This window comes from Ctenopharyngodon idella, chromosome 5 (assembly GCF_019924925.1).
Source record: "Ctenopharyngodon idella isolate HZGC_01 chromosome 5, HZGC01, whole genome shotgun sequence".
Classification (NCBI taxonomy): Eukaryota; Metazoa; Chordata; class Actinopteri; order Cypriniformes; family Xenocyprididae; genus Ctenopharyngodon; species Ctenopharyngodon idella.
In genome coordinates this window covers 29,984,237-30,011,967 of record NC_067224.1, presented here as the reverse complement: position 1 = coordinate 30,011,967, position 27,731 = coordinate 29,984,237, and the positions used below count along the sequence as shown (strand labels likewise).

Genomic DNA, 27,731 nt, shown 5'->3' with positions numbered 1-27,731 from the left:
TGTCCCACCCTCGTGCCACTAAACACATCATCAGAGAAAAGATGTCACTGCATAAGGGAGGGGAAGTTTTTCTGATTTAAAATTACGATGGCACATGAATTAAAAATAATAATAATAATGTGTGCATGGATAATAAATACTGCAATATTCCATTAAAAAATAAGAATCGTCCGTTTTGATTTCATTGTGACTTCAAGCAAGCTGACCCATCTAAAAAACAACTAAACTAAATGCAAGATTAGAAAATTAAATTAAATTTAAGAAAAATATTTTCTTTAAAAAATATATATATACAGAATATTTGAAATATGTGACTAATTGAAAATAGAGACAGAAATCATTAAGAGTAGGTAATATATAAATGCATTTATTATAATCATTTGAACATGGTTTAGCACACATAACTTGCATTTCTGATGAGGCAAACATAATAATTATGCAGCAGGGAAGCTATCTGGAGTAACTCTTGTTTTCTGCACATCTGCTGTGCAAGCCAAACCTCGCAGAATGTTTTCATACATAAAATTGAATCAACAGAAGTCTTTTTCAATATTTTGAAAATCGATTTGCACTTTACCTGCTTATCTTTTTTTATTTTCTAATCTGAGAGAGAACTGTCAAAGGCTTTTTATTCGTTAAGGCATGCATGCTGCGTAACAAAGAAAGTGATTTTGCTTAGAGAAATTAACATAATTAAATATGAGTGTGTGAAATGATCTCATCCGGGTGTCTCTCAACTTTCACATACAGAAAACCATATTGACACATACTAATGACACAGACACGGAAAATGATGATTTGTACACAATAGAGAATTGACAGACGAACACTGGAAATATACTGAATATTCAAGGATTAGACAGGAAATATCACTCACTAGGCACAGAACAATACTATTGCTATTAGAAACAGGTATTACCCAACTCTACACCAGATGTCTGTGTACCACTAGAAGAAAGATTCTTGATGGTGAACATTTCCTTATTCTAAACCTCTCCAATGACTCTAAAGGAAATAGAACATTTAACACTCTTTGTCTAAGCGGCTGCTGATTGCTTAGAGTCAAACAGTATTGAATACTGGATTGTTGACTGTCGAGCAGCTAATAATTTCATTGATCCCTTGCTCTGAAGCAGCTCTGAAAATGGAGCCTATGTTCCGAAAGCATCCACGACCAAGAGCTGACCTAGTTTTCCCTGGGTATACCATATGGCAAAAAAGCAAAACTTTTTTTATAGCAGCAATTCTTCAATTGCAGAATGAACAAAAAATCATCTTTAAAGCTGTGTGCAATGTTTCGGTGGACAGATTGTTCTAGAAAAAGAGCAATCGTACCTTACAGTACTATGTGTTAGAGCTAAATGCTACTGACCTTTCTGAGGGCCACCTTCCTGTCTCAAAACCTATATATCACATTTTTACAACTCACATGGCTCAAGTGGCGTCAACTTGCCAATGGCAACATTCTAAAACAAAACAAAGATGTCCTAAAATTAACCTGCTGCAGATTATTCAACTATTTTGGGAATATTTTCTGGATTACAGTACATGTGCAACATAAATTCCTCAGACACAGCATTATGTGTTTTGATTCCAAATTTCGTCATGCAGTTTCCAGTCAACACTCCCTTTTCCAGAATTGCATGTCATATTTTCAGATATAAAAATAAAATTAATTACAAATGAATGTCCAAAAAAGTTCCAATAAAACAACATCAACAAAAGTGCATACATGTATTTACAGTCTTGCTTAATTAAAGCATAACACATATACTTTTCTTTGTGTATATACTCAGATTATTAGTAGTCTTCATTATATAAGGAGACATAACACATAGCAGGACTCAAAAAGATTTCATCGAGTCAGTTGTGAAGATGTTTGCGTTGCAGTATTGAATAGCTTGGCTGCTAGGGCCGAGAAGCAAGGAAAAGGAAGTGTACATACAGGTGCAAACAAGAGGTATAGATTTATCCATCCAGAAAAGCATATTGAAGAAGTTGAAGTGTTCATCCAGCATCTCTATCCAGGTATATGATCGTGTCAAATGCAACTAACTCCAAATGTCCTGATATCCTCAGAAGTGCAGATTAAGTGTCTAGGGAACACTCGCAAAAGAAGCACAAAGTAACAGGCCAGAGAGTCCTTTGAACAGTAAAGGATGCTCGCATAAGATGTTCAATATCAGACATTAGGATTGCAAATGTTTTTCTGACATTTGATATGTGTTGTTCCTGGCTAAATGCAGTCAGTTCAGTGGTGCTTTTGATCAGCCCCAATTTACATTGAGTTTTTTATCTTTTTGGTCACTGTAGGGAGTTTTTTATTGTACAAGTTCAAGGTTTGATGAAAACGAGAGAGCAAAAGCCCACAAACTATTGTTCGTGTTTCTCTCAGGATACCAAAGAGGCAGTTGTCAGAGAATTCAAGGTAACAAGACAGATGGTTACTGACAAAATGCCGAAATGTTTCTCAAACAAGATTTCAGATTCCCCTTCAGAAAAAAATTATAGGCAGTTCACATCAAGGGCACTTACTTCAACATTCCTCAGACAGTTAGATTTAGGTTGACGTGGATGCTTTGCCCAGAATTGCCTTGGGAGATCACGAAAGTCTTTATATTCAGTAGGTCGGAGAAGATATTTTTCTCCTCAAGCTCAGTGTATTGTGGGAAGACAAAAATGGAATTGAAGATACGCTGGTTGGACGATTCTTATAGTCTGTGATATCCCAGAGTTCTCACTTCTGCTGCTTGAACCGAGCCCCAAGCATGCAGTGCACTCTTTTCCAAAACACATATTGACGCCTTTCTTCAACTGAATGAATGTAAGTACTGAATGAAATGCATTAACAGTGAGATAATATGATGATCCTTCAATCTGGTATAAAGAGACTTGTTCATATGTTGGCTGTTGGCCAATCCACATGCTATTGGTGGCTGTCATGAGATTGTCAGTGTAAATACATCCAGTCCTGTCAACAGACTCATGCTTCAATGTTCAGTAACGGGTAAATTTACACAGTCAAATTGCATGGAATACATTCAAAAATGAAAATTAAAGTAAAAAAAAAACCCCTCTATATTAATTTACTATTCTATACTTAGAGAATTAAAAATATTTTTCAAGTAACAAAAACTGAGAATAAATGTTGCACTGCCAAATAATGGCCCCGGAATCAATATGCATTGGTTTCTGCGTCCATTGCAAAAAAGATTGTTATGTGCATTTATGAGTTTATGTGTATGGTAAATGAAATATAAGTCTGAAGAGGAGCTCCGGCCCTAACGCTCTGACTTGACTTTATACCGCAGAACAAGGTACGTGGCAAGTCTCAGAACTACGAAAAAGACCCCCAGCACAATGAAGTCCACGTAGAGCTTAGCGTCCTCCACATCCAGCAGCTGGAGCACCTCTTCTGGTTTCTGGAACTTACACACCACGCCGGGACACTCCAGCTCCGAGCGGTTCATGCCATAGATGGAGAGGATCACGCCCTCAAAGCCATACCTGCAGAGGAAGAGCAATGTGTGAGATTTTGTGATTAGGGGATAAATGCCTGGGAATGTTAGGATTGTAATTGTTATGGTTCTTGACTGACCTGACGTACGACACATAGGAGCTCCATTGAAGGTATTTGGGGATGGTGTCAAAGTTGACAAAGAAGCCCGAGAACAGAAGGACTGGGATGGCAGAGACTGGACCTACGAATGTGGCAACCTGAAGATGCAAAAGAGGAAAATATAAAGAGTGGTCAATGTAAACAATGATCCGAGAGAAATTTAGGGGAATTTTACTGAATATATTTTTTAGTAGTCAAGTTAACAAGTCAATTTAAAATATTAATTAAGTGTTTAATGCAATATTGTTTAACATATTTATTGAATTATTACAGTATTGCTTTTCACACTGCGCTTAACTCCGGGTTATCGTCGTTCTAAACACCGCTTTTAACCCAGGGTAAAGGAACGTTTCACACTTGTAATACAGAAGGGGGGTTAGCACCGCTTTTTACCAGGGGTTATGCAAACCTGCTAAGGAGCAGGGTTAGCATTGCGGTGCCAAACTTGTACAGTGTGAAACGATGCGGTGTTAGAATGTTATGCTAGACACTTAGCAACAGGCAACCAATCGTGTGCCTCATATTTGTCTGCTTTGGACAGTAACAGAAACATTGCGCATTGTATATAAACAGTAAATTCAGCATTTGTGAGGAAAAATGTCAAATGCTGACAGAAAACATGACAATTTGAGTGAAGAAGAGGCCGTTTAACTCTTACCTTTATAGTCAAAAATGCCCATTCAAAATAAACTCGATAGTACAGTCGGCAATACGAGGATGCGCAATGCTAGAGCTATGTAAACAGATCGCATGCTGTATCCAATCAATGTCACTGACAACGCAATTATGCAAATAAGAATGTTAACCCAGGGTTTAGGAATGCACAATGTGAAAATTATGAGCAGTGTGAAACGTGAAGCAAGATAACCCAGGACTCCGCTTACTTTGGGTTTAGAATGACCCAGGGTTAACTATTTCAAGTGTGATAAGCCTTACTGAGTGGTCTAAAGACTGTTTGGAATTATGAGAATAATCATTAATCAGATAAATTAATGTTTGAAAAACCCTCTGTTAAAAGTACATGTTATTTATTTTGTATAAATTACATGGGTACAACATATGAAATACATATTTTTATGGATATGTGCAAGTGCAGTAATCACTATGCATGTATTAAAATTTCATAACAAAAGTATGTGCAGTATATTTTAGATACACTAATGTACACTAAAGTTCAAAAATCTGGGGTCAGTAAATTTTTTAATGTTTAAAAAAGCCTTATGCTCACCAAGGCTACATTTATTTGATTGAAATTAAAACAAAACCAGTGACACTGTGAAATATTATTATAATTCAAAAGAACTGTTTTCTATTTCAATATATTTTAAAATGTAATTTATTTCTGTGATGTCAAAAGCTGAATTTTCAGCATCATTACTCCACACATGATCCTTCAGAAATCCTTTTAATATGATTATTATGTGCTCAAGAAACATTCCTTATTATTATCAAATTTGAAAACAGTTGTGATGATTAATATTTTTGTGGAAACCATGATACATTTGTTCAGCATTCTTTGATGAATAGAAACTTCAAAAGAACATCTTTTATTTAAAATGTAATTTTTGTAAAAAATTGTAAGAAATTATAGTCTGTCCCGGCCCATATTCCACTCTAAGACAGGTATTAGAACAAGCTCATTACCCAAAATGGCTTAATAATCATAGAGAAGAACAAAGTCAACAGTTTTGTTGTTTCTGCACCACTTGGGCTAATCACATGCTGAGCAAATGGACATCAATTGTAGAATGGGAGCAGGTGAGAGGCCCTCAGACAACGGGGTGTCTCAACTTCATTAACATACAGAACACAGATCTTACAACAATAGCAACTTCATTTACATTTGAGGTGGTAAACCGTAACAGGATAAAAGGTTTGAGTTTAGAATATTCGGGGTTCATTCTGACTCCAACCCAAGGTGCTTCATGTACTTTGTCACTGCTACTCTGCAATAAACTTCTTCAAAGTCATTATTCTTACACAATTTAAAAGTCTTTACTGTCACTTTTAGTCAGTTTGATGCATACTTGCTGAATAAAAGTATTAATTTGCTTTAAAAAAAAAACTTACTGACCCCATACTTTTAAACGGTAGCGCATGATACCACCACTATTTTGAAGTCCTCATACCTGTAGTGAGGTGGATGCTGCTCCAATGAGAAGCCCCAGAGACTGAGCCACTAGGGCAGTGGAGGTGGACAGCGCCATAAAGAGCAGATACCTTGCTGCCTCTGGAGGTTGCTCTGTCATCCAGTACACTATACTGCAGTACATTATCGGACAAATGACCTGGAAGAGAGAGAAGATTGATGTGACCCTCACATGCCAACTTCTCAAGCCCTTTCAGTCAGTCATAATAGTGGCTACATGCTTTGATTTAACATTATCACATAAGAAAGAAATGTAGAAACGGAAGTACCTGAAATGGAATGTCAGCCATGGTCTTAGCCAGGTAATACGCCTTTAGACTGTACCAGTAATTAAGATGCTCCCTTAAGAATACTGACATCTCCAATGGAACTGCAAGGAAAATATATCATTGCATCAGCGCCTAATTCAATTCGATTCACTGATTCTGTAAGGACCATAACTCTCAATCAAGCCAATAAGAATGCTTCTAATTCATAACAAACCAAAAATGATTTTGTAATCACTCAGATCAAATCTGTTTTCCATGCTCATAAAGAATTATGCACACACAGATTACAGCCTTACATGTAAGGACGGTGGGCATGAGTGCAGCGAACATGAGAAACAGCATGGAGAAGAACAGGAAGCCAGTGTTGTTGAACACTTTGCTGGCATCATTCCCAATGTTCAAGTACAGCAGACCAATCAGCACACCAATACACAGGTGTGACATCACCCTCAGGTGGGTTAATACCTGAACACACACACAGACATTGCTTTTGTTGTTAGATTTCTTTAACTTTTAATATATCAGGCGCAGACAATAACAAGAGAGGATAATTCTTACCGTGTCCCTGCATATTGTGATGAAGGTTCTCTTGAAGAGGATGCAGAACTGTGTGAGGGTACTGGTGGCAAAAGTGTGTTTCTCAATGTAGCCTGAATCCTGTACGAATACACAATAACACGAGAGGTGAGCGAGTCAGAGACTGATAAACAGAGAGATTTTGTGTGTGAGAGTGTGTGTTCATCGCTCACATTATAACACTGGGAGGGGCAGGATGTGGTGGGGTCATTCTTGTCAATGGAGTTCTTCTTGCTCTCATCTGAACACAGGCCTCCCTGAACAGCCTCGAAGAGCACAGGATTCAGATCACCGTACTCTCCTGAGGCGACCTCGATTACTGCCAGCAGAAAGAGAGCACAATTCATACACATGCTGAGTGATTGACTTGACAGACAAGAGGAGAGAATTATTAACTCTTTGAATACACTGACATAATGTCCTCAGCAACTCAATCACACTGGATACAATATATAACTACAAATAAATAAATAAATTAATAAAACAAACACTAAATAAAAAGTAAATTAGGAGATTCACTATTGTTCAAAAGTTAGGGGGTAGTACGATTTTTACTTTTTAACGTCGCTTATGCTTGATCAAAAATACAGTAAAAACAGTAATTTCAACAGCATTTTAATGTATTTTAAAATCTAATTTATTCCTATTATGACCAAGCTGAATTTTATAGCAGCCATTACTCCAGTCTTCAGTGTCACATGATCATTCAGAAATCATTGTGTCTAAATCATGTAATAACTTTTTGTTCAATATCTTTTGATTATTATGTAACATTTTGAGGGTATTTTATGATACTGTGCAATATTTATAAAATTTTTATTAGCTATTTTTCCCCATTGAAAATAATACACTTTTTTTTTAAATATATTTTTAAAATAATTTTCAATTAAAGCGGTATTCCATGTTGAGACAATGCATTTAAAATCCTGGTTTTTTTTTTTAGGTAGAGTAGTGTTATCTGGAGGGAGTAAAAAAAAGAAAAACTTATGTAATGCCATGGTGTAACCACTAGATTCCTATATAGCTCTCTATAAAGTGGCTTCTTTAGTGGTTTTATTAAGTTGTGGATTTGGATTTATACTTAGACATTCCCAAAGACTACTTTTTGTCAAGGTTTAGATTTTTTTTTTTTTTTAAATGTTGATTTGAAGTGTCAGTTTTTGTATTCATTTTACTTACAGTCAAACCTGAACATATTTTGTTACACATAACATCAAAATTAAATAAAAATGAACAGGTATGTTTTATCACAGCTTAAAAAATCTGGATCTGATCTGATTTCAACCAAGTCTTTTGGCTCAGTTTTACCATATTGTTACAGCCACACCAGTTCATTTGTGTGTGTATAATAGTGTGTGTTGTGTGAGTGAGTGTGTGTGTGTCTGTGAGTGTATGTTTGAGTGGGTGTGTCTGTTTTGTACTCTAGATGTTTTAGAGTGTAACCTCTTCCTTGCTGTTTGTTTTTTTTTTTTTTTTTACCGCTTTGTGGCTGAATTGTTGATTTTGTTCCACACATTTGCAAAAACTTGCTCTGTGTTATAGTTGTGCCAGTTCACATAAATATGTGTGGGTGGGAGGGAGTGAGGGGGTGGATGTGTCTATTTTGCACTCTTGACATTTTACTGTCACCCCTTCACTGATGTGCATTTCCCATTCATTTCCCATGTCGTAATTTTTGACCGCGAAGGAGCCAAGTGTGACTATTTATTTATTCTTTTTGTCCCTTTAAAATATCTGAATCATGTCCATGATTTTTTTGTGTGTTCACATAGCTAAAACGACAAAAGTCCCGGAGAGGACCAGAGGGTTAAAAAAAAACTTTTAATTATTATATATCAATACACCAACATTCATTCATTCATTCATTCATTCATTCATACCTCTGACAAACTACGGTGAACAAATGAGGCAAAAAACTATCTAATATAGAAACCATTGTTACATCGGTGCTGTATAAGTTTCAAACAAAACAATAGAACACACAAAGATCTAGTTCTCTCTCTCTCTCACACACACACAAAGTTGCTACCAAAGTGAGGACATTCCATAGGCGTAATGGTTTTTGTACTGTACAAACTGTACATTCTATCCCCTAAACCTACCCATCACAGAAAACATTCTGCATTTTTACAATTTTAATAAAACATTGTTTAGTATGTTTTTAAAGCTATTTTAAATATGAGAACTGAATGTCCTCATATTTCATGTTTACGTCGTAATACTAGTGTAATACCCATGTCATTATACAAATTTGCGTGATCATAAATCACAAAAACGCGCGTGCACACACACTCACACACACACACACACACACACACACACACACACACACACACACACACACAGTAGACTTACTAAAGTCTGCAGGATTGTGGTATGTGGGGCAGTGGAGTCCAAGGTTTTTCAGGTAGGGGATAAGGTATGGTACTGTCCCCTTATATATACACTGACCTTGACTCAGGATATAAAGCTACAAAGAAGAACAGACAGAGTATTAAAGAAGAACATGAACACATTAACATCCTCACACACTGCCAGTCCTTCAACCCAGAAACACATTTTTCACAGTACAATATAATTTTAGAATACAGCAATTACCTTGTCAAACATTTCAAATAGTTTTGCACTGGGCTGGTGGATGGTACAGATGATGGTTCTTCCTCCCAGAGCCAGAGATTTCATCAAGGACACCACCTGGAAACAGGACGCGCTGTCTAGACCACTAACATACAGAGACAAACACATGTACATTTGGAGATATTAAACTGAAATGCAAAAATCAAAGGATTATGGTCAAGAATAAGGCTGTGTGTAATACTACAGCTCTGGGTACCTGGTCGGTTCATCAAAAAACATGACAGGAGGGTTGTTAACCAGCTCCAGAGCAATAGCCAATCGCTTACACTGGCCACCCGACAGAGAGATGGTGCGAGTGTGTGCGCACTCCTGCAGTCCTAATGCTGTGAGGATCTCATTCACCTGTCACACATTATATCATTATTTAGCTAACAAAAACACATAAACACAATGTCACCATACAGCTTCATAGTTTTTATAATTTTTCTAACATAACACATCTATTATCTATTATCTATAGTGGTGCCGCAAAAGCTTACCAGTTCTTTTTTCACTTCCATATTTTCATTAAGTTTAAGGTTAGCTGAAACCTAAACAAAACAAAGAAAGAATACATTAAAATAGGGCTAATGTATAATCAACTATAATTATGATAAATACAGTATCTCACAGAAGTGTGTACACCCCTCACATTTTTGTAAATATTTTATTATATCTTTTCATGTGACAACACTGAAGAAATGATACTTTGCTACAATGTAAAGTAGTGAGTGTACAGCTTGTTTAACAGTGTAAATTTGCTGTCCCCTCAAAATAACTCAACACACAGCCATTAATGTCTAAACCGCTGGCCACAAAAGTGAGTACACCCCTAAGTGAAAATGTCCAAATTGGGCCCAAAGTATCCACCATTATTTTTCAGCACTGCCTTAACCCTTTTGGGCATGTAGTTCACCAGAGCTTCACAGGTTGCCACTGGAGTCCTCTTCCACTCCTCCATGAAGACAACACAGAGCTGGTGGATGTTAGAGAACTTGCGCTCCTCCACCTTCCTTTTGAGGATGCCCCACAGATGCTCAATAGGGTTTAGGTCTGGAGAAATGCTTTAGCAAGGCAGTGGTCATCTTGGAGGTGTGTTTGGGGTCGTTATCATGTTGGAATACTGCCCTGCGGCCCAGTCTCCGAAGGGAGGGGATCATGCTCTGCTTCAGTATGTCACAGTACATGTTGGCATTCATGGTTCCCTCAATGAACTGTAGCTCCCCAGTGCCGGCAGCGCTCATGCAGCCCCAGACCATGACACTCCCACCACGCTTGACTGTAGGCAAGACACACTTGTCTTTGTACTCCTCACCTGGTTGCCGCCACACATGCTTGACACCATCTGAACCAAATAAGTTTATCTTGGTCTCTTTAGACCACAGGACATGGTTCCAGTAATCCATGTCCTTAGTCTGCTTGTCTTCATCAAACTGGAGAGGAACCTGTCCTGTTAAACCGCTGTATGGTCTTGGCCACCGTGCTGCAGCTCAGTTTCAGGGTCTTGGCAATCTTCATAGCCTACGCCATCTTTATGTAGAGCAACAATTTTTTTTTTCAGATCCTTAGAGAGTTCTTTGCCATGAGGTGCCATGTTGAACTTCCAGTGACCAGTATGAGAGAGTGAGAGCGATAACACCATATTTAACACACCTGCCCCCCATTCACACCTGAGACCTTGTAACACTAACGAGTCACATGACACCGGGGAGAGAAAATGGCTAATTGGGCCCAATTTGGACATTTTCACTTAGGGGTGTACTCACTTTTGTGGCCAGCGGTTTAGACATTAATGGCTGTGTGTTGAGTTATTTTGAGGGGACAGCAAATTTACACTGTTATACAAGCTGTACACTCACTACTTAACATTGTAGCAAAGTGTCATTTCTTCAGTGTTGTCACATGAAAAGATATAATAAAATATTTACAAAAATGTGAGGTGTGTACTCACTTCTGTGAGATACTGTATATAATTGAAGGTGTTTATGTACAAATAATTGTGCACAAAATAATGATTGAGAAAAAGAGATTGGTTGCCAGGGACAATTGTTAAATACACAGTACAGAATGCAGCGATTGACCAATCAGAATAAAGTATTTTAGAGCGCCGCCTACTGATCATTAAAATATGATATAAAACTTCTCATGCTCACAGATGCAGTCACACACAAATTATCTCACCATCATTGCCTCTCGTGTTGTTAGGTTTGGCAGTAGCATGTCATCTTGCATGATATAACACGACATTTTTCTAAAGGTGCGGAGGTCACGAGGTCGCCCGTTTACCAGGATCTGACCTTTCATGCCAGTCTCTCTGCAGGAAGAGAGGGACACGGGACAAAAATCTGTAACGAGTCTATAAAAGGAAAGTCTGGGAAGTGATAAACAGGAAATGAATTATGGAATGTTCCTTCTTTGTGCATAAATGCACGCTCACCTGTAGCCGGCGAGAATGTTCATGAGAGTAGACTTGCCGGCTCCTGACGGTCCCATGATTCCGATAAGCTCCCGACTGCAGAACTTTCCGGACAGACACTTCAGAAGGGCCTTAAATCCTGCACACAGCATTTTGGGTACACTGTGTTCATTCTGTTTTATGACAGTCACCAGCTTGCCAAATTAAATGCATGACAGAGTTAGCTGGCATCAAACAAATACAGGCATGATTAAACATTGCATTATATTAATACTGTATACAAAATCATAACCTGTAAACTCCAATGAAGTACTTTGTACTCAAAGTACTTTGATTATGCAGTCTAGAAAAATATTAACCCTCAAGTATTGTCCAATAAAATTATTTAAACTACAAACAGAATACAACAGTTATGATTTGAACCATCATCCAATTGTGCTAATTACAAACATTTTTGTTGAAAAAGCAATGAAATTCAATTCATTCCACCTTATTTATTTGAATTTAAACATATGTGACATGATATAATATTGATTAATGCAATCACTTACATCATTAACCAGATACACCACAGACTTTGAACATTATGAACGGAATTTACATTCTTAAATTTACACTAAAACTGAATGAACAGGATAAACGGTTGAAATTGCCTTTAGCTTGATGGATTTAAATTCTTCCACAAAGAATTAGACCCCCATGTTCGTGGATGAGTCATAACAGTGACTCTCATCTCTGCCTCAAGAGGGAGACAGAAACATGTGCTGCTACTGCCACTCATTGTTAGCTTCTTGTTTATGTCAGGGGTCTTCAATCATTTTCAGCGAAATGACATACTGTAGCATGCAAGTGTTGACTTGTAAGCCTGGTGCCTTTAAGAAATATGCATTTTACATTCAAAGGTTTGAGGCTTTAGTAAGATAAAAAGAGAAAATAAATTACTTTTATTCACCAAGGATAAATTAAATCGATCAAAAGCAACAGTAAAGACTTTTACGGTGTTACAAAAAAAACTTTTTTTGAACTTTCTATTCATCGAAGTATCCAGGGGGGAAAAAAAAAATCACTGTTTCCACAAAATGATATCTACAAAAATAAACATTTTTATGTTCAAAAACATTACAAAAATTCATCAAAAGTCTCTAATACATTGTGTTTAAATCTTATAACTACACTTTTATTAGGAAGGAATTAAACATTTAGCCAAACTTTAAATTCTTCAGCTTTAGTTTAATTCAACTAAATGTTGTATTTATGTTTAAATGGGTCAGGTCATGGCATGAGGAATCAAATTTGCTTTGATCTTTGGACATATATAATTGGTTTTTGTACCATTAAAATATCCTGCAAGGTTTTTTTTTTTTTTTTAGCTTAAAACGCCCCCTTGTTATTTAAAAAAAGCATTTAATCAAGCTCCAAAAACAGCTCGTTTTGATATTGCAAGATCTGTGGGCAATTACATTCGCATATGCCTACCTCCAGAGCAAGGCATCAATGAATAGTTTTACATCATCGCACAATAGGCCCCGCCAACTGCCATTCAGTCACTTAACAGCTGACATTTGCCTGACATTTGACATCTGCGTAGAAACCATTATAATCACTGACGCTGTCTACACTAGATACAGTGTACAGATGCGCATTAACTTTCTGACATTCTCTGCGCACTTGAGTCTGCCGACAACGGGAAAAATGGAAGAGTGAAAGAACATTTGCTTTGTTTAAACAGCTCGTTTGCATCTCTGCACAGACTTCAGAAGGATCCCAGCATCAGAAACAAGTGGATGGTTTATTTTAATAATGTCCCGGACACGTCAGAGGATTATATGTTTGTTCGGAGCTTTTTGTTTTGTAAACGAGGCACAATGTAATGGAGAGTTCGCAAAGAAACTTTTTTTGAAAGATAAAGCAGCCAGCAAATATATCTGACAGCAGCTGCATCACAAACTGCAAAAAAAAAAAAAAAAAAACCGTCGTAATGCTTTGACTGTAAATGATGGTTTTCCGCATATATATTTGTTTTTGTTGTTGTTGTTTTGTGTAAAAAAAAAAAACTTTATTAACATTATAATTGAACCTCAAGGAACACATTAAAATAATGAAAAAATCCATTTCAGGACCCCTTTAATGCATTTACCCCCCCAAAAAAATAAAAATTAAAAAATCAAACAAGACCCATTACAGTAGTATCCAGGCCCCCTCAGGACCACAGATGCCTTACTGAAGATCCCTGGTTTTATGTTATATGTGTTGTTTTCCACCTTTATCTGTGTGTCGTTCTATTTTTTAGTCACAGCCTTGAGTCATTAGTGAAGTGCTCTAATTGCTCTCTTTCATTCCCTTTTTTCTCTCTCCTTCTCTCCGTTTGCTGATGTACGATAAGTGACAGAATGGAGAAAGAGAGCGACAGGGGCAACACCCTCACATCAACCTATAATTTTCTGTATGCATCAACGCATACCAATGATCTGTGGTGTGCATGAGTATTAAATGCTAATAACTCATCCACAAATGATATGCCCTGCATCCTGTTGTAACTAATGATTCATCTTTAGATTTTGCTACATGCTGACGATGTGTAACCTGAGCATCAATCTGCTCATGCATTCATCCTTTTCTCCATCTACAGCACGAGTTAAAAACAAACAGCATTGCGTGAGATCACTTACATGGGCCTGTGCTGAACTGGGATCAGCCTGAGAGTGCTCTTGGAAAGCTTAAACATTTAATCAATAGATGCATCCATGCAGTTTGTGGTTGTGTGCTGATAAGAAAGAAAGCATCCATCAATCTGCTAGCGATATGGTCTTGTGTTAGAAACGTACAGACCTACAGAGTGTTGGAAGGAAATTGAGACTAAGTATTCAGTATTTATATTCACAATCTAAATCTTTTTACCCATAATTTAAAAAAGGAACTCTGTCATTTTTTTCCTTATTAAAATGTATTACCCTTAAAAAAATATATTTATTATTATTTTACATGAAGAAGGTTGCTGAAGAGCCCCACACATGACATGCAGAAAAAAAAAAATAGATATCGTGGTCACGAATTAATAATATAATTTTAATTTGTAGCATGTTTCGTTATCTTTGCCATGTTGTACTACTTTGTTCACTTGTTTTAATCTAGTTAAATAGTAGTTAAAGGGTTAGTTCACCCAAAAATGAAAATAATGTAATTTATTACTCACCCTCATGCCGTTCCACACCCATAAGACCTTCATTAATCTTCAGAATGCAAATTAAGATATTTTTGTTAAAATCCGATGGCTCAGTGAGGCCTGCATAGCCAGCAATGACATTTCCTCTCTCAAGATCCATTAATGTACTAAAAACATATTTAAATCAGTTCATGTGAGTACAGTGGTTCAATATTAATATATTAAAAAGCGAAGAGAATATTTTTGGTGCGCCAAAAAAAAAAAAAAAAACCCCACTTATTTAGTGATGGCCGATTTCAAAACACTGCTTCAGGAAGCTTCGGAGCGTAATGAATCAGCGTGTCGAATCATGATTCGGATCGCATGTGAAACCGCCAAACTGCTGAAATCACATGACCTTGGCGCTCTGAACCGCTGATTCAACACGCTGATTCATAATGCTCCGAAGCTCAGGAAGCAGTGTTTTGAAATCGGCCATCACTATATAAGTCATTATTTTGTTTTTTTTGGTGCACCAAAAATATTCTCGTCGCTTTATAATATTAATATTGAACCACTGTACTCACATGAACTGATTTAAATATGTTTTTAGTACATTAATGGATCTTGAGAGAGGAAATGTCATTGCTGGCTATGCAGGCCTCACTGAGCTATCGGATTTCAACAAAAATATCTTAATTTACGTTCCGAAGATAAACGAAGGTCTTACGGGTGTGGAACGGCACGAGGGTGAGTAATAAATTACATTATTTTCATTTTTGGGTGAACTAACCCTTTAAATCAATTTAACATAAATAATGGATCAAAAGACTACAGCATGGCCATGATTTGCCTAAAATGTGGAAACAAATTATAATATGATAAATCATATCTTGTTTTTAATTTTTCCGAGACTCCGTAAGTTGCCCTTATGGGGGCTGCCACACTGAGATCACATGACCAACCAAATACTAATATCTTAGGAACCCTTTTATTATCAGACACTTTCACTCACTGAATAAACTTTTAAGTGTCTGAGACAATGTCATTTCGGCCAGTGTAACAAAAATGCATTAAAAATACTCAAAAATGAATAAGTACTTTTAAAAATGAATAATTTGCTCAAACAAGATATTGTGAAAGAATAACTGTAGCATTGCTGTACAACTTCTGGCTGTGAGTGCTAAAATTGGAACACTGAATGTACTGTACAATGGCAGAATACTTACAGTTCTCTAATATGACAGAGAATTTGCCATTTTTCTCCTTTAAAGTGCCTGTATTATGCTCATTTACAAGTTCATAACTTTAATTTTGAGGTATTCTAGAATAAATTTACATGATTTACTGAGAAAAAAAAAAGGACATTCTTTTCTCTTACTGTACATTGCTGCAGCACCTCTTTTCACCCTCTGCCTGAAACACTCTGTTTTAGTTTCTCTTTAGTGTCTCTTTAAAGCCCGCCATTTTGAAAAGTCCAGTCTGTGCTCTGATTGGTCATCTGGCCCAGTCTGTTGGTCAAACGGTCCAAAAAGGGTTAGTTCACCCAGAAATGAAATTAAGATATTTTTTAATGAAATCCGAGAGGTTTTTTTTTATCTCCCATAGAAAGCAACAAAATGACCACATTCAAGGTCCAGAAAAATAGTAAAGAGATCGTTAAAATAGTCGATGTGACTACAGTGGTTTAACCTTAATGTTATGAAGCGATGAGAACACTTTTTGTGCGCAAAAACAAAACAAAAATAACAACTTTATTCAACAATGTCCTCTCTACCCTGTCATTCTCCTACACTGTTTATGTTGTGAAGACACATTTTGCAGAGCTTCCAGGTTCTACGTCAGAATGCCGACTCTGTATTGGCTGGCTCCTGCGTCAGCATCACACGCATGCGTTGTGCTGCTCACGTGAACAGCGTCGGCCAATACTCAGCCAGTGTTCAGACGTTAACACAGAAATTTTTTATTTTTGTTTTCTTTTTGCGCACAAAAAGTATTCTCACCGCTTCGTAACATTAAGGTTAAACCACTGTAGTCACTATTTTAAAGGTGCAATATGTAGAATTTTCTGTCCGCTAGAGGTCGCTAGAGGCCTATTCAAAACAAAGGCGTAGTTGATGACACCAAGTTTGAGCGCGGAATCTCGGGACATGTGGTCTTCACCTCATAGCCAGTGAAAAAAGAATCGGGATAGGACTCAGGAAGAAATTATGTTCATGGATGCTATTATTGTTAACATTACTGTAGTATGAAGCAGAGCAGGACCGAGTGTTGTGGGAGCTGAACAAGGCCACTGGAGCGATTTTTAATGAGAGACAAACGCAACAAACACCGCGAGCAGCAGAACTTTTATTATGCCACAGTCACCGGCGCCGCTTCTGGTCATGAGTATGAGGTAACGCAGCTCTGTTTATCATATTAGATACATTTGAGTGTGTTGAAAATGTTATAACGTTACTCTGTGCGTTCGCACGGTGGCTGCTGTGAGACACTTGTTGCACACTGCGGTAAGCTAGATCGATTTTAGAATATCATATTAAATACTGGATGGCTTGTGTTGATAAATGGCATGCAATTCATTTTAAAACGTATTGTATGATGGAGAAAATTCTGTATTACTGTTACTAAAAATAAAGCTGCGTCTGATTATGCTACGTTAGCTACTTCACAAAATAGTGTTTTTCTCTGAGGCATGGTAACATTACTCACAAAAAAATCAAGAAAATTAGATTTAAGCAATGAGACTAAACGTGTTGAGCTATATAACAATAATTAGTTTTCTGTCTATAAATATATCAAAACAGATGTTTCCTTGTCTATTGAAACATGTAATATATTAAAGCGTCTTTTTGGTGTTTCCATGGTTTTTACAAAATAAAACCGGAAACCGAGGGTAACGTGGGTATGACGCAATTGACAGGCGACTCCTCACACGTCCCGGAGCCTTGGTTAAAATTGCAATTTTCTCATGATTTACAAATTATTGGAAACATTTGGGATATTGTAAGTACTCAAGTGAACACAATATATAACACTGGCCTAGTGGTTTTTGGATATTTTACTGCAAAATTCTTACATATTGCACCTTTAACTGTCTTTACTACTTTTCTGGACCTTGAATGTGGTAATTTCGTTGCTTTCTATGGGAGATAAATAACCTCTCGGATTTCATCAAAAATATCTTTGTTCTGAAGATGAACGAAGGTCTTGCAGGTTTAGAACGACATGAGGGTGAGTAATTCTTGGGTGAATTAATGCTTTAAGCCAGTAGGTGGGCATGATGCAAATGTGTACTATTGTAATGTAGCTAAGTCACAGAAAAAGATGGCAGGACAAAAGAGGCATTTCAGGCAAATATTTACTGTTGGAGAAATTAACTCCCTTTGCCATGCTTTGTATCATTCCAGATTGTTTGCATGCACAAACAGCTATATTACACACTGCAGGAAAGGTAAAAAAAATAAAATAAAAAAAGCATACCAGGTGCCCTTTAAGATTAATACCCTCAAGCAAGAACACAAAATCATATATACTGCATTAGGTGGAAAAGGGATAGTTGAATTCAAATTGAATGAAATATCTGGTGCAATACAAAAATGTCTTTGGGTTAATTAGCTGCCGTTAAGCACAGATGCCTGTGGAGATCCATGTTGAAAAGCCTAATAGTCACAGAGCAGATTGTTAGCAGACCTGTGCATTACCCATAACTCTAACTTTACCACTGGGCTGATTTACATATGCACTGGTATTGTATAACATCTGTGCAGCCATGTCTGCTAGTTCCCACAGCTTCAGCTCAAGGCAACCATCCAAAAATCAGAATGTTTATGACTCAACACGTTCTAAAAGCAGTGAGAGAGGAGGAACAGAACAAGGGATAAAAAATTGCAGGAAGATAGAGAAGATAAAATATGACAGGTGAACAGGAGTCCAGAGGGAAAGACAAAGTGGAGAGAGAGGGGCCAGAGGTAATACAGAAAAGCAAAAACAACAGAGACCGATCAATAAAGATGAGAGGCTAGGAGAGGGAAGAAGCAGTATGACATCTAAGGAGGAGGGTTAAATGGCAGGAAAGCCACACAGCTTCTATTCATCAGTCAGAAACGAAACCATCAGCCTGCACATGACTATTAATCTCTCCGCTCTGCCTTTACTCACATACATTATCATTCAAGGCTCAGGGCAGTACTTATAGAAGAACAATATGTCCTTCACAACGAAATCTTCCACATGCTTACATGTTACAAGGACTGCACAACAATGAAAGGGTGAGAAAAACAACAAGGTAAACCTGGATCAACATGTAAATCTAGCATGCAAACAAATAAATTTGCCTTTGCAGTATTTCTAATATTTAATTCTAATTTTAATGCATAAAAAAATTTCAATGCCGGTTGTGGCTGTTTTATATTGTCTGGTTGGTGGACCATGCTGTTTATCAGCAAAAAACCTAAATGAACAGCAAGGTGTTTTTGCTAAAGGTAGTTGAGAGACCAAGTCTTGCTAGTTAATGTAGTTAAAACATATAATTTTTCCTCCCATCTCACATTTTTTTCCATCACCATGCTCCGTAATTTTAAAATACATTAAAATAGAAAACAGTTAGTTTAAATTGTAATGATATTTCACAAAAACAAATTTGTTTTATAAAGCCACACAGACTGTAAATACAGTTGCTGAACAATTATGTCTCATTTCCAAGATGATTTTAAATGCTTTGATAAGACATAAATATTTTTCAGCATGAAATGATACATCTAAAACTGCTGATATATAAATTGCACAGGAAAGAGCTTGTTTCTCAACAGATGGAACAACAGAGGGACTGTATAATGAAGTATGAGGCAATAATGAAAGAATGGCATACTAATGTATGAGGTGCTAACTCAGAAAAAAACATAATGAGGTACACCATTTAAACATATAAGAAACATATAGATTCTCAGGAGGGGCCTGCTATCAATGTCATAGAGATCCCCACTCTATGATTCACCGTCTTCCATTTAGTAAGGGCACATGTGTGCAGGAGACCTTATATAGATCTGTCGTGTGCGTGTGCTTGGTTTGTGCTGTGTGTGTGTATATGCGGGTATGTGTGGGTGGAGCTCAGCATGCTGGAGGACATGAAGCTATAGGAGCTGCTGTGTGTGCAAAAGCCATCATTCACCAGCCTTAACACAGCACTGCATCCCTGCTAAAATACATGGAGCAGAGAAAGAGGGAGAAAGACAGAAGGCAAGGACAGAGTTAAGAGATATGTGAAGCTCCATAAGCAGGTAAAAATATATAGCATTAGATAGCGATAGGTGCAATTTACTCTAAGTGCAATAAGCAAGAGATGCTATTTTTACACTAAGTGAAAATATCAGTATTTTCTTTGCACTACTTAGATGCTATTTGCACTAATAGCTGTTATATGCTACTTATACTTAGTGCAAATAGTGGCAGATACTATTTGCACCTCAGTGTTTTGTAGTATTTAAACAGCAATAATATTCTTAATTTTTATTGAAAATAAAGGCCTCTCCGAACTGATATGCAATGGAAAAAGGGAGAAGAATGAGTTTGGTAAAAGGGACAAAAGCTAATGCAACCTGCCTTACTCTTCATTTTATATATATATATATATATACACTATATTGCCAAAAGTATTGGGACACCGCTTCAAATCATTGAATTCAGGTGTTCCAATCACTTCCATGGCCACAGGTGTATAAAATCAAGCACATAGGCATGCAGACTGCTTCTACAAATTTGTGAAATAATGGGTCGCTCTCAGGAGCTCAGTCAATTCAAGCGTGATACCGTGATAGGTTGCCACCTGTGCAATAAGTCCATTTGTGAAACTTACTCACTACTGCGGTCAACTGTTAGTGGTATCAAAACAAAGTGGAAGCAATTGGGAACAACAGCAACTCAGCCACGAAGTGGTAGGCCACGTAAAATTACAGAGCGGGGTCAGCGCATGCTGAGGCGCACAGTGCGCAGAAGTCGGCAACTTTCTGCAGAGTCAATAGCTACAGACCTCCAAACTTCGTGTGGCCTTCAGATTAGCTCGAGAACAGTGCGTAGAGAGCTTCATGGAATGGGTTTCCATGGCCGAGCAGCTGCATCCAAGCCTTACATCACCAAGTGCAATGCAAAGCGTCGGATGCAGTGGTGTAAAGCACGCCGCCACTGGACTCTAGAGCAGTGGAGACGTGTTCTCTGGAGTGAGGAATCACGCTTCTCTGTCTGGCAATCTGATGGACGAGTCTGGATTTGGCGGTTGCCATGAGAACAGTACTTGCCTGACCGCATTGTGCCAAGTGTAAAGTTTGGTGGAGGGGGGATTATGGTGTGGGGTTGTTTTTCAGGGGTTGGGCTTGGCCCCTTAGTTCCAGTGAAAGGAACTCTTAATGCTTCAGCATATCAAGACATTTTGGACAATTTCATGCTCCTAACTTTGTGGGAACAGTTTGGGGATGGCCCCTTCCTGTTCCAACATGACTGCACACCAGTGCACAAAGCAAGGTCCATAAAGACATGGATGAGCGAGTTTGGTGTGGAGGAACTTGACTGGCCTGCACAGAGTCCTGACCTCAACCCCATAGAACACCTTTGGGATGAATTAGAGCGGAGACTGCGAGCCAGGCCTTCTCGTCCAACATCACTGCCTGACCTCACAAATGCGCTTCTAAAAGAATGGTCAAAAATTCCCATAAACACACTCCTAAACCTTGTGGAAGGCCTTCCCAGAAGAGATGAAGCTGTTATAGCTGCAAAGGGTGGGCCAACTCTATATTAAACCCTATGGATTAAGAATAGGATGTCATTAAAGTTCATGTGCATGGAAAGGCAGGCATCCCAAAACTATATATATATATATATATATATATATATATAGTACTGTGCAAAAGTCTTTAGCCAGTTATTTAGGATTTAAGCCAGTTATTCATATATTTTGCTGTAGTGTGTCAGTAGGAAATATCAGTTTACGTTTCCAAACATTCATTTTGCTATTAATTGTAATAATCCAGTGAGATTTTTGAATGCACAAGGAGTCTGACAACAGCCGGTATTCTCCACATGGAGATCTGATCTCACCATCATCAAGTCTGTCTGTGATTACATGAAGAAACAGAAAAAACTGAGACAGACTAAATCCAGAAGAACTGCGTCAAAGTCTCCAATACGCTTGAAGAATCCTTCCTGCAGAGCTACCTGAAAAACTATGTGCAAGTGTAGCTAGGACAAAAACTGTTTTAAATGCAAAGGGTGGTCACACCAAATATTGATTTGATTTAGTTAATAGAAGTTAAATAATAAATAAAGTCTAGACAGTATTTTTGAAAGCATTCTCACTTTACAGCATTTTTACACTAGTGCCTAAAACCTTTCATAGTACTCTAGCTTTGCGGGAAGGTTTCTTCAAGTGTATTGGAGGTGTTGCCGCAGTTTTTCTGGATTTAGTGTATAAATTAAATATTTATACAAAATATATATATTAAACAAAATCTACTTATTATATACTACTTAATTCACTCAGCATGTTTCGACGAAGTTTCATAGAGAGAAAAAATGAGAAATAGTACAGTAATAATATAACATGATTTAAAGATAAAATTAATAATTCCATGATCCCTTTTCCAGCCATATACCCACATACACCCAACGCTCAAACAATTTATTTTTGTTTAAAAGCATTTAAGTACAAAACATTTCTCCTGCAATCATAAGTTCTCCATATACCTTCTTAAGACTGCCAATTTTATCTCTTATCTTATCTCACAAGCTACACAGAATGTCAGACAAACCTATCCAGTCTCATATGTCCATCAAAAACAAGCCTATGCTGCAGAGCACCATGTACATGTACACCATGTACATGTACCATGTACCATGAATCATTGCAAGCAGACCTCAGACAGGGGTGAAAAGGGGTGTAGAAGAAGATTTTCCTTATCAATAACGTGTGTGTGAGCGTTCACGTGTGTGGGCTGAGCTCATCCCGGGCAGGTTTAGCTAGGCTAGGCAGCAGACAGCTGAGCAGTGTGCCGTCTAGGGAAGTGAATTATTTACTATATCTAAAGTCTGCTGAGAACAGCACTCTACAGCCCAGGACACAGGGTGGAGTGTGTGTGTGTGTGTGATGGGCTAATAGTATTACATCCATGTATATGTGTGTTTGTGTGTCATGAGTTTGGAGTGATAAGGGGACTGTATAACTATTCTGTCCATATCACAAAATAAACCTCAACTAAGTCATCATGAAACCGATGCACCAACTCACCAATAAATAAGATGACTTGAAAAATTTATTTGAGTTTGAGTTGATTTTATGATCTTGCCAGTACATTAAATAAAAGCTTCCGCTTAGAACACAGTGCAACAATATTACAGTAAAATCCTTTTTATTTTTACTAAAGTTGATAACTGAGACACAACAAGACGTTTTTATGTTTGATTTGTTGCATAATTCCAGTTCCCGTTTCTTGGCTAATGTTATTATATCTGCACATATCTATGTAGCTTATCATATCTAGAATGTTTGTCATGGGTTGGGAGTGATAAACGCAGTAAATCACAGGATCACTTTACTCATGGGCAATAAAAGGAAAATAATTGTCAGACACAATAAAAAAAATCTCAAAGATATAATGTGTAACCCGCTAATACTATTACTCATTTTGAGTTATTTTTTATCCAAGTTTAGGCTTCATCTTACTGCAATCATTCATCTGGAAGATTCATGCAATACCTCGCCTCCTCCAACAGGGGCCCTCACGGATGGTGTAGGAAAGCTCTGTAAACTCCAAATCCACCGCTGAACGCCGAGGCAGGTGAGAAAACCTCTGTGCCTCTGTAATATGGTTCTCCACCTTCTTCAGGTGGGTCAGCATGGCGGCATCTGTAGGGGCTCCTCCCGCACGCTTAGTCTCCTCCATGGGAATGGAAACCGACCCCGGATCTAAGGACTTCGCAGCCATACCAAGAGCCTGGGAAATATGGGAGAATGCAATGATGAGAAAATGGTTATAATGTGTAAACATGGAGCATTTGTACAGACACAGAATCATAATAATACATATAATCACAAAACTACTTTCCGCAATCAAGTCTACCTCAATGCAATCACTTCACACATACACACTTATGCAGAGGATGCCTTTGATGAGTGGTGTGTAATTTCATGCTTCTGTTTGAGTCTGTGATACACATGTAAGGTTGAGCTGGAGCTCAAAAAAAAAAAAAAAAAAAAAAGGAGAAACAGAAAGGTAACAAAATCACTCTGTCTTTTGAAAGGAAACATAAATGGTGCTCATCATTCTGAATAAACATTTGCTCATTCTAACCACATTATACTTGTTTAAATGAAGTGTATTCAGTTAGGCTAGTCGAATGGCATTAGTGCGCTAACTATATTATCCTAAGGCCATCTAGAAAGATATTTCAAGCATAAATCTGTGACAGAGGAAGCATCTGCTCAGACATGAGGGTTATGCGCTTGGAGACAGTTTCAGTTAGTAGAGTAATTACCCTTGAAGCCTATGGAATTTGATGCCAGCTTCTGAAGCTTTGATGGAAACCTTTTTTTCAGTTTTGCGGGGGCAGCTCTCAACGAACAAGCTGACAAGAACACAGCTGACCACTGGGTCGAGCATCTCTCTCTATTTCAGATTAGTTCTGTACCTTTCAAAAGTAATGCAGAACTTTCCTGAGCATAATGCATTCTTTTTTTTATTAATATTTAGATAAACTAATATGGTTTTTTTATAGAATTATCCTCTATTTACAAATCAAAGCTCTGACAGATTTAGTAGAATTCTAACATTTTCCTTCTGGATGTGGAAGGCTGAGGTTGTAGCTAATTCCAGAATTGTTGTGAGGAGTAAGGATCCGATTACAGCCTGGCAACAGTATAGTGCTGATTCATATGAACTTTCTGAATGACACAGAATATGAAAATTCTACACACACACACACACGTTAGGTTTTGCTATCTTTGTGGGGACTCTCCTTAGACATAATGATTTTGTACAAACCGTATATTTTTATCCCCCTACACTAAACCTACCCATCACAGAAAGCTTTCTTCATTTTTACATTTTCAAATAAGCATCATTTAGTATGTTTATTAATCTATTTCCCTTGTGGGGACCAGGACATTTGGTCCCCAAAATAGGTTAAACCTATGTACACAATTTTTGAATACAGATTTACAATTACAGATAAAACATAACAATAACTTCATTAGTCCACTGCATACAAGAATTGTATTACACAGAATGCAGTACACTGCATTTCTGCAGGAATATCAGACTTTTAAATATAGTCGTATCAGCATTCAATTAAAAATCACCACTCAGATTCAATGACACTGACATCGAAAAACCGAGCTACAGAGGTACAGACAGTACTGACAGCAACGTGGAATCCATTGGAGTTATTGTATTTCACGTCAATATAGAATGCACTTAGGCTGCAGAAGCCTCTAAACCAGTTCCGGGTGCTGTGCTTGATAGAACCCTGCCTCTCTAAAGAACCAGTGTTTTCACTGTTGCCAGCTAACAAATTATACTCTTAAAGTGCTTGTATATCAGTATGGTACCTTCCATTAAGAAGTGCTCAGTTTATTTTCCATTATGTCTCAAGGCACAAGACCAGAAGCTGGAGAATCAAACAAAGCTACATTTCAAAAGATATCACTGATCTAAGACTGCTCTACATGTATTGTACCCTCTGTACCTCCACTTTACACAGGTTTTCATTAAATGAAATCATTCTATCACTGCTGAGGCTGGATGAATATATGCACCAACAGTGGAACAAAAATCCTCACAAGGATTAAAAATCTGTAAATTCACCCAATCCATCGTGCTCACAGATAGACCTGCACTTGATCCTCAATGCCCCGATTCATATTGAAGTGACTCATCTTCAAAAGAGTTGTCCTGAAAACTTATTTTCAATTGAATATATTCCAGCCTAATCTGAATTTCTGGTCTTTACTGGTTTAAGATGGTCCCCAAGGCTGACCAAAATGGTGTTAAGCAGGATTAGTTGACCAGCAAGCTGGTGCCCAAGTGCCTAAAACCCCTTCAAAACCAGACAACAGACCAGTCTTGACCAAGTGGTATATAGGCATATAGTGAGGCATATTAATGATTATGTCACTTAGGACTCTTTTGGCCACAGCCTGACTCTAATAGGTCTTTTCTGGTCAGTCAAAGAAAGGCCATGTTTTGAGCACCTCAGGATGTTTTAGAATTGTATATGTCTCTCTTATCTGACACACCCAACTTAGGTCTTGGAGCTTTTACTAATGTGCTGATGATATCTATGAGTTGTGTTAAATATAGGAAAACATCCCAAATGTGCAGTGTTGAGGAGAGATAACCAGTAGTGAAAACCCAGTAAAACCCAGTCTGGCTATTCTATCTGTCTGAGATAGGTCACTGTCTCCCTTCATTCACTGATGCTCCACTTCCCAACACAGATATAAGACAGAACACACAATAAGCAATTATGATGGAACAATATTCACAAATAAAGAAATGTATATGAGACTGAAGCTGAAATAGCTTTCACATTCATTACACGTGCACTCAACTTATTTTTATGGTGAACAGAGTCAGTTTTTAGAAAAACATGCATCACTTGCCCTGTCAATGACATCACACGCATACAAAACACATAGTGTGTTTATACAGGAGATCCTCTACAAGTGTTGTTGCAAACAGTCTCAGAATGACATGATACCTACTTTTTTGACGCGTTGAGTTAATCAAACGTCTCTCTGGCAGTGTGTTTCCTTATAAAAATGTCCAATTCATTCCTCTGAGCTCAAGAGAATCATACAGGCTTTAGCAACAGCAGCGGCCCCGCACTATAGTCCAGCTGAGAGAAAAGATGCTCCGTTACACGCCCGATCCCGCTCCCCGGTGACGGCGAGGATGCTCTTCTCCTTCAGAAAGCCGCTGCACGTCACATTCATATCGTTCCTTGAAAATATACCGAGACAATTCCCATCCAAAACAAACATAACAGTTATGAATAATTAAACATATGCAGCACCCGTGTTAAACCAGGAGTTTCATTTCGGACAGCTGACGGAACGGCAAACAGTGACTCTATCATTGCGCATTTACAGTCATCCAGAATGCGTATGGAGCTGTGCAGAGAGAAGTAGTGCTCGTCCTGCCCGGTCCTCCGGATGCTGCAGCGCAGTATGATATAGCGCGCAGTGGACAGAGGAGCCCTGGCACGCCCGGCGGTCTGTGGTACTGGGCGTAACTGCTCTCGTCCGAAATAAGCCTGTGTTACACACTGAAGGACGATTAAAGATGCAGTGATGGGCTATATTTGGTTACTTAGATTAGAATGCTTTGCTTGTGTTTGCAGGTATTTCCAAAATAATTATGCACCTTTAATTGTTTTGGGTACATTTATGGTAAAATCTGGCAGCTGAGTGGTTGTACTTTACCATAATGACGACGTTACAGGCATTTTGGTGACTTATAGCCTATATTTTTATACTCATACTTGTATGAGGATATGATATTAAAACAATATTAAAATCTGTAACTAATATAGGAAATGTTACCCACAAACGCAAAAACGCCAATAGCACATGACATTAAAATATAAACAATAAATAGGCTAAACACCATAAAATGCAAAAAAAAAAAAAAAAAAAAATTTAATAAGCATATTTCATAAATAAAACGTAAAACGTAAGTATAGTGGTTCGCGCAGGGAATTTTGGGGACACCCACAAATAAAAGGATTCATACATGTTAGCTACTGATATATTCATAGTTTTTACAACATAGTTGTAACTATATTTTAGGCTAGAGTAATATACGCATTGCACTGTTATGCCTATACTTTTACTCATTTAATATTTTACATTGAAAATAAAAAAAAAACAGGCTTTTAAACAGGCTATATGCAGGGCAGCT

The 27,731-nt window shown here is 37.7% G+C and overlaps 1 protein-coding gene across 1 annotated transcript; it reads right to left on the bottom strand.

Annotated features, from left to right (window-relative positions):
• Positions 1–347: 347 nt before the first annotated feature.
• abcg4a (ATP-binding cassette, sub-family G (WHITE), member 4a) lies at positions 348–27,731 on the bottom strand. Its single transcript, XM_051892613.1, has 15 exons — positions 26,534–27,731; positions 23,528–23,765; positions 11,667–11,784; positions 11,411–11,543; positions 9,730–9,780; positions 9,447–9,592; positions 9,212–9,335; positions 8,969–9,083; positions 6,787–6,932; positions 6,596–6,694; positions 6,334–6,502; positions 6,038–6,138; positions 5,749–5,907; positions 3,599–3,717; positions 348–3,507 (listed from the first exon to the last, which is right to left on the bottom strand). The coding sequence occupies exons 2-15, from the start codon at positions 23,754–23,756 to the stop codon at positions 3,282–3,284; spliced, it is 1,935 nt and encodes a 644-aa protein (XP_051748573.1). The 5' UTR covers positions 23,757–23,765; positions 26,534–27,731; the 3' UTR covers positions 348–3,281.

Coding starts and splice junctions, on each gene's coding strand:
- abcg4a (XM_051892613.1), bottom strand. CDS start 23,756: ATGGCTGCGAAGTCCTTAGATCCGGGGTCGGTTTCCATTCCCATGGAG. Junction 9,593..9,729: donor TGGAAGTGAAAAAAGAACTG/GTAAGCTTTTGC, acceptor AATGTGTGACAG/GTGAATGAGATCCTCACAGC. Junction 3,718..5,748: donor CAGCATCCACCTCACTACAG/GTATGAGGACTT, acceptor TTGCATCTTCAG/GTTGCCACATTCGTAGGTCC.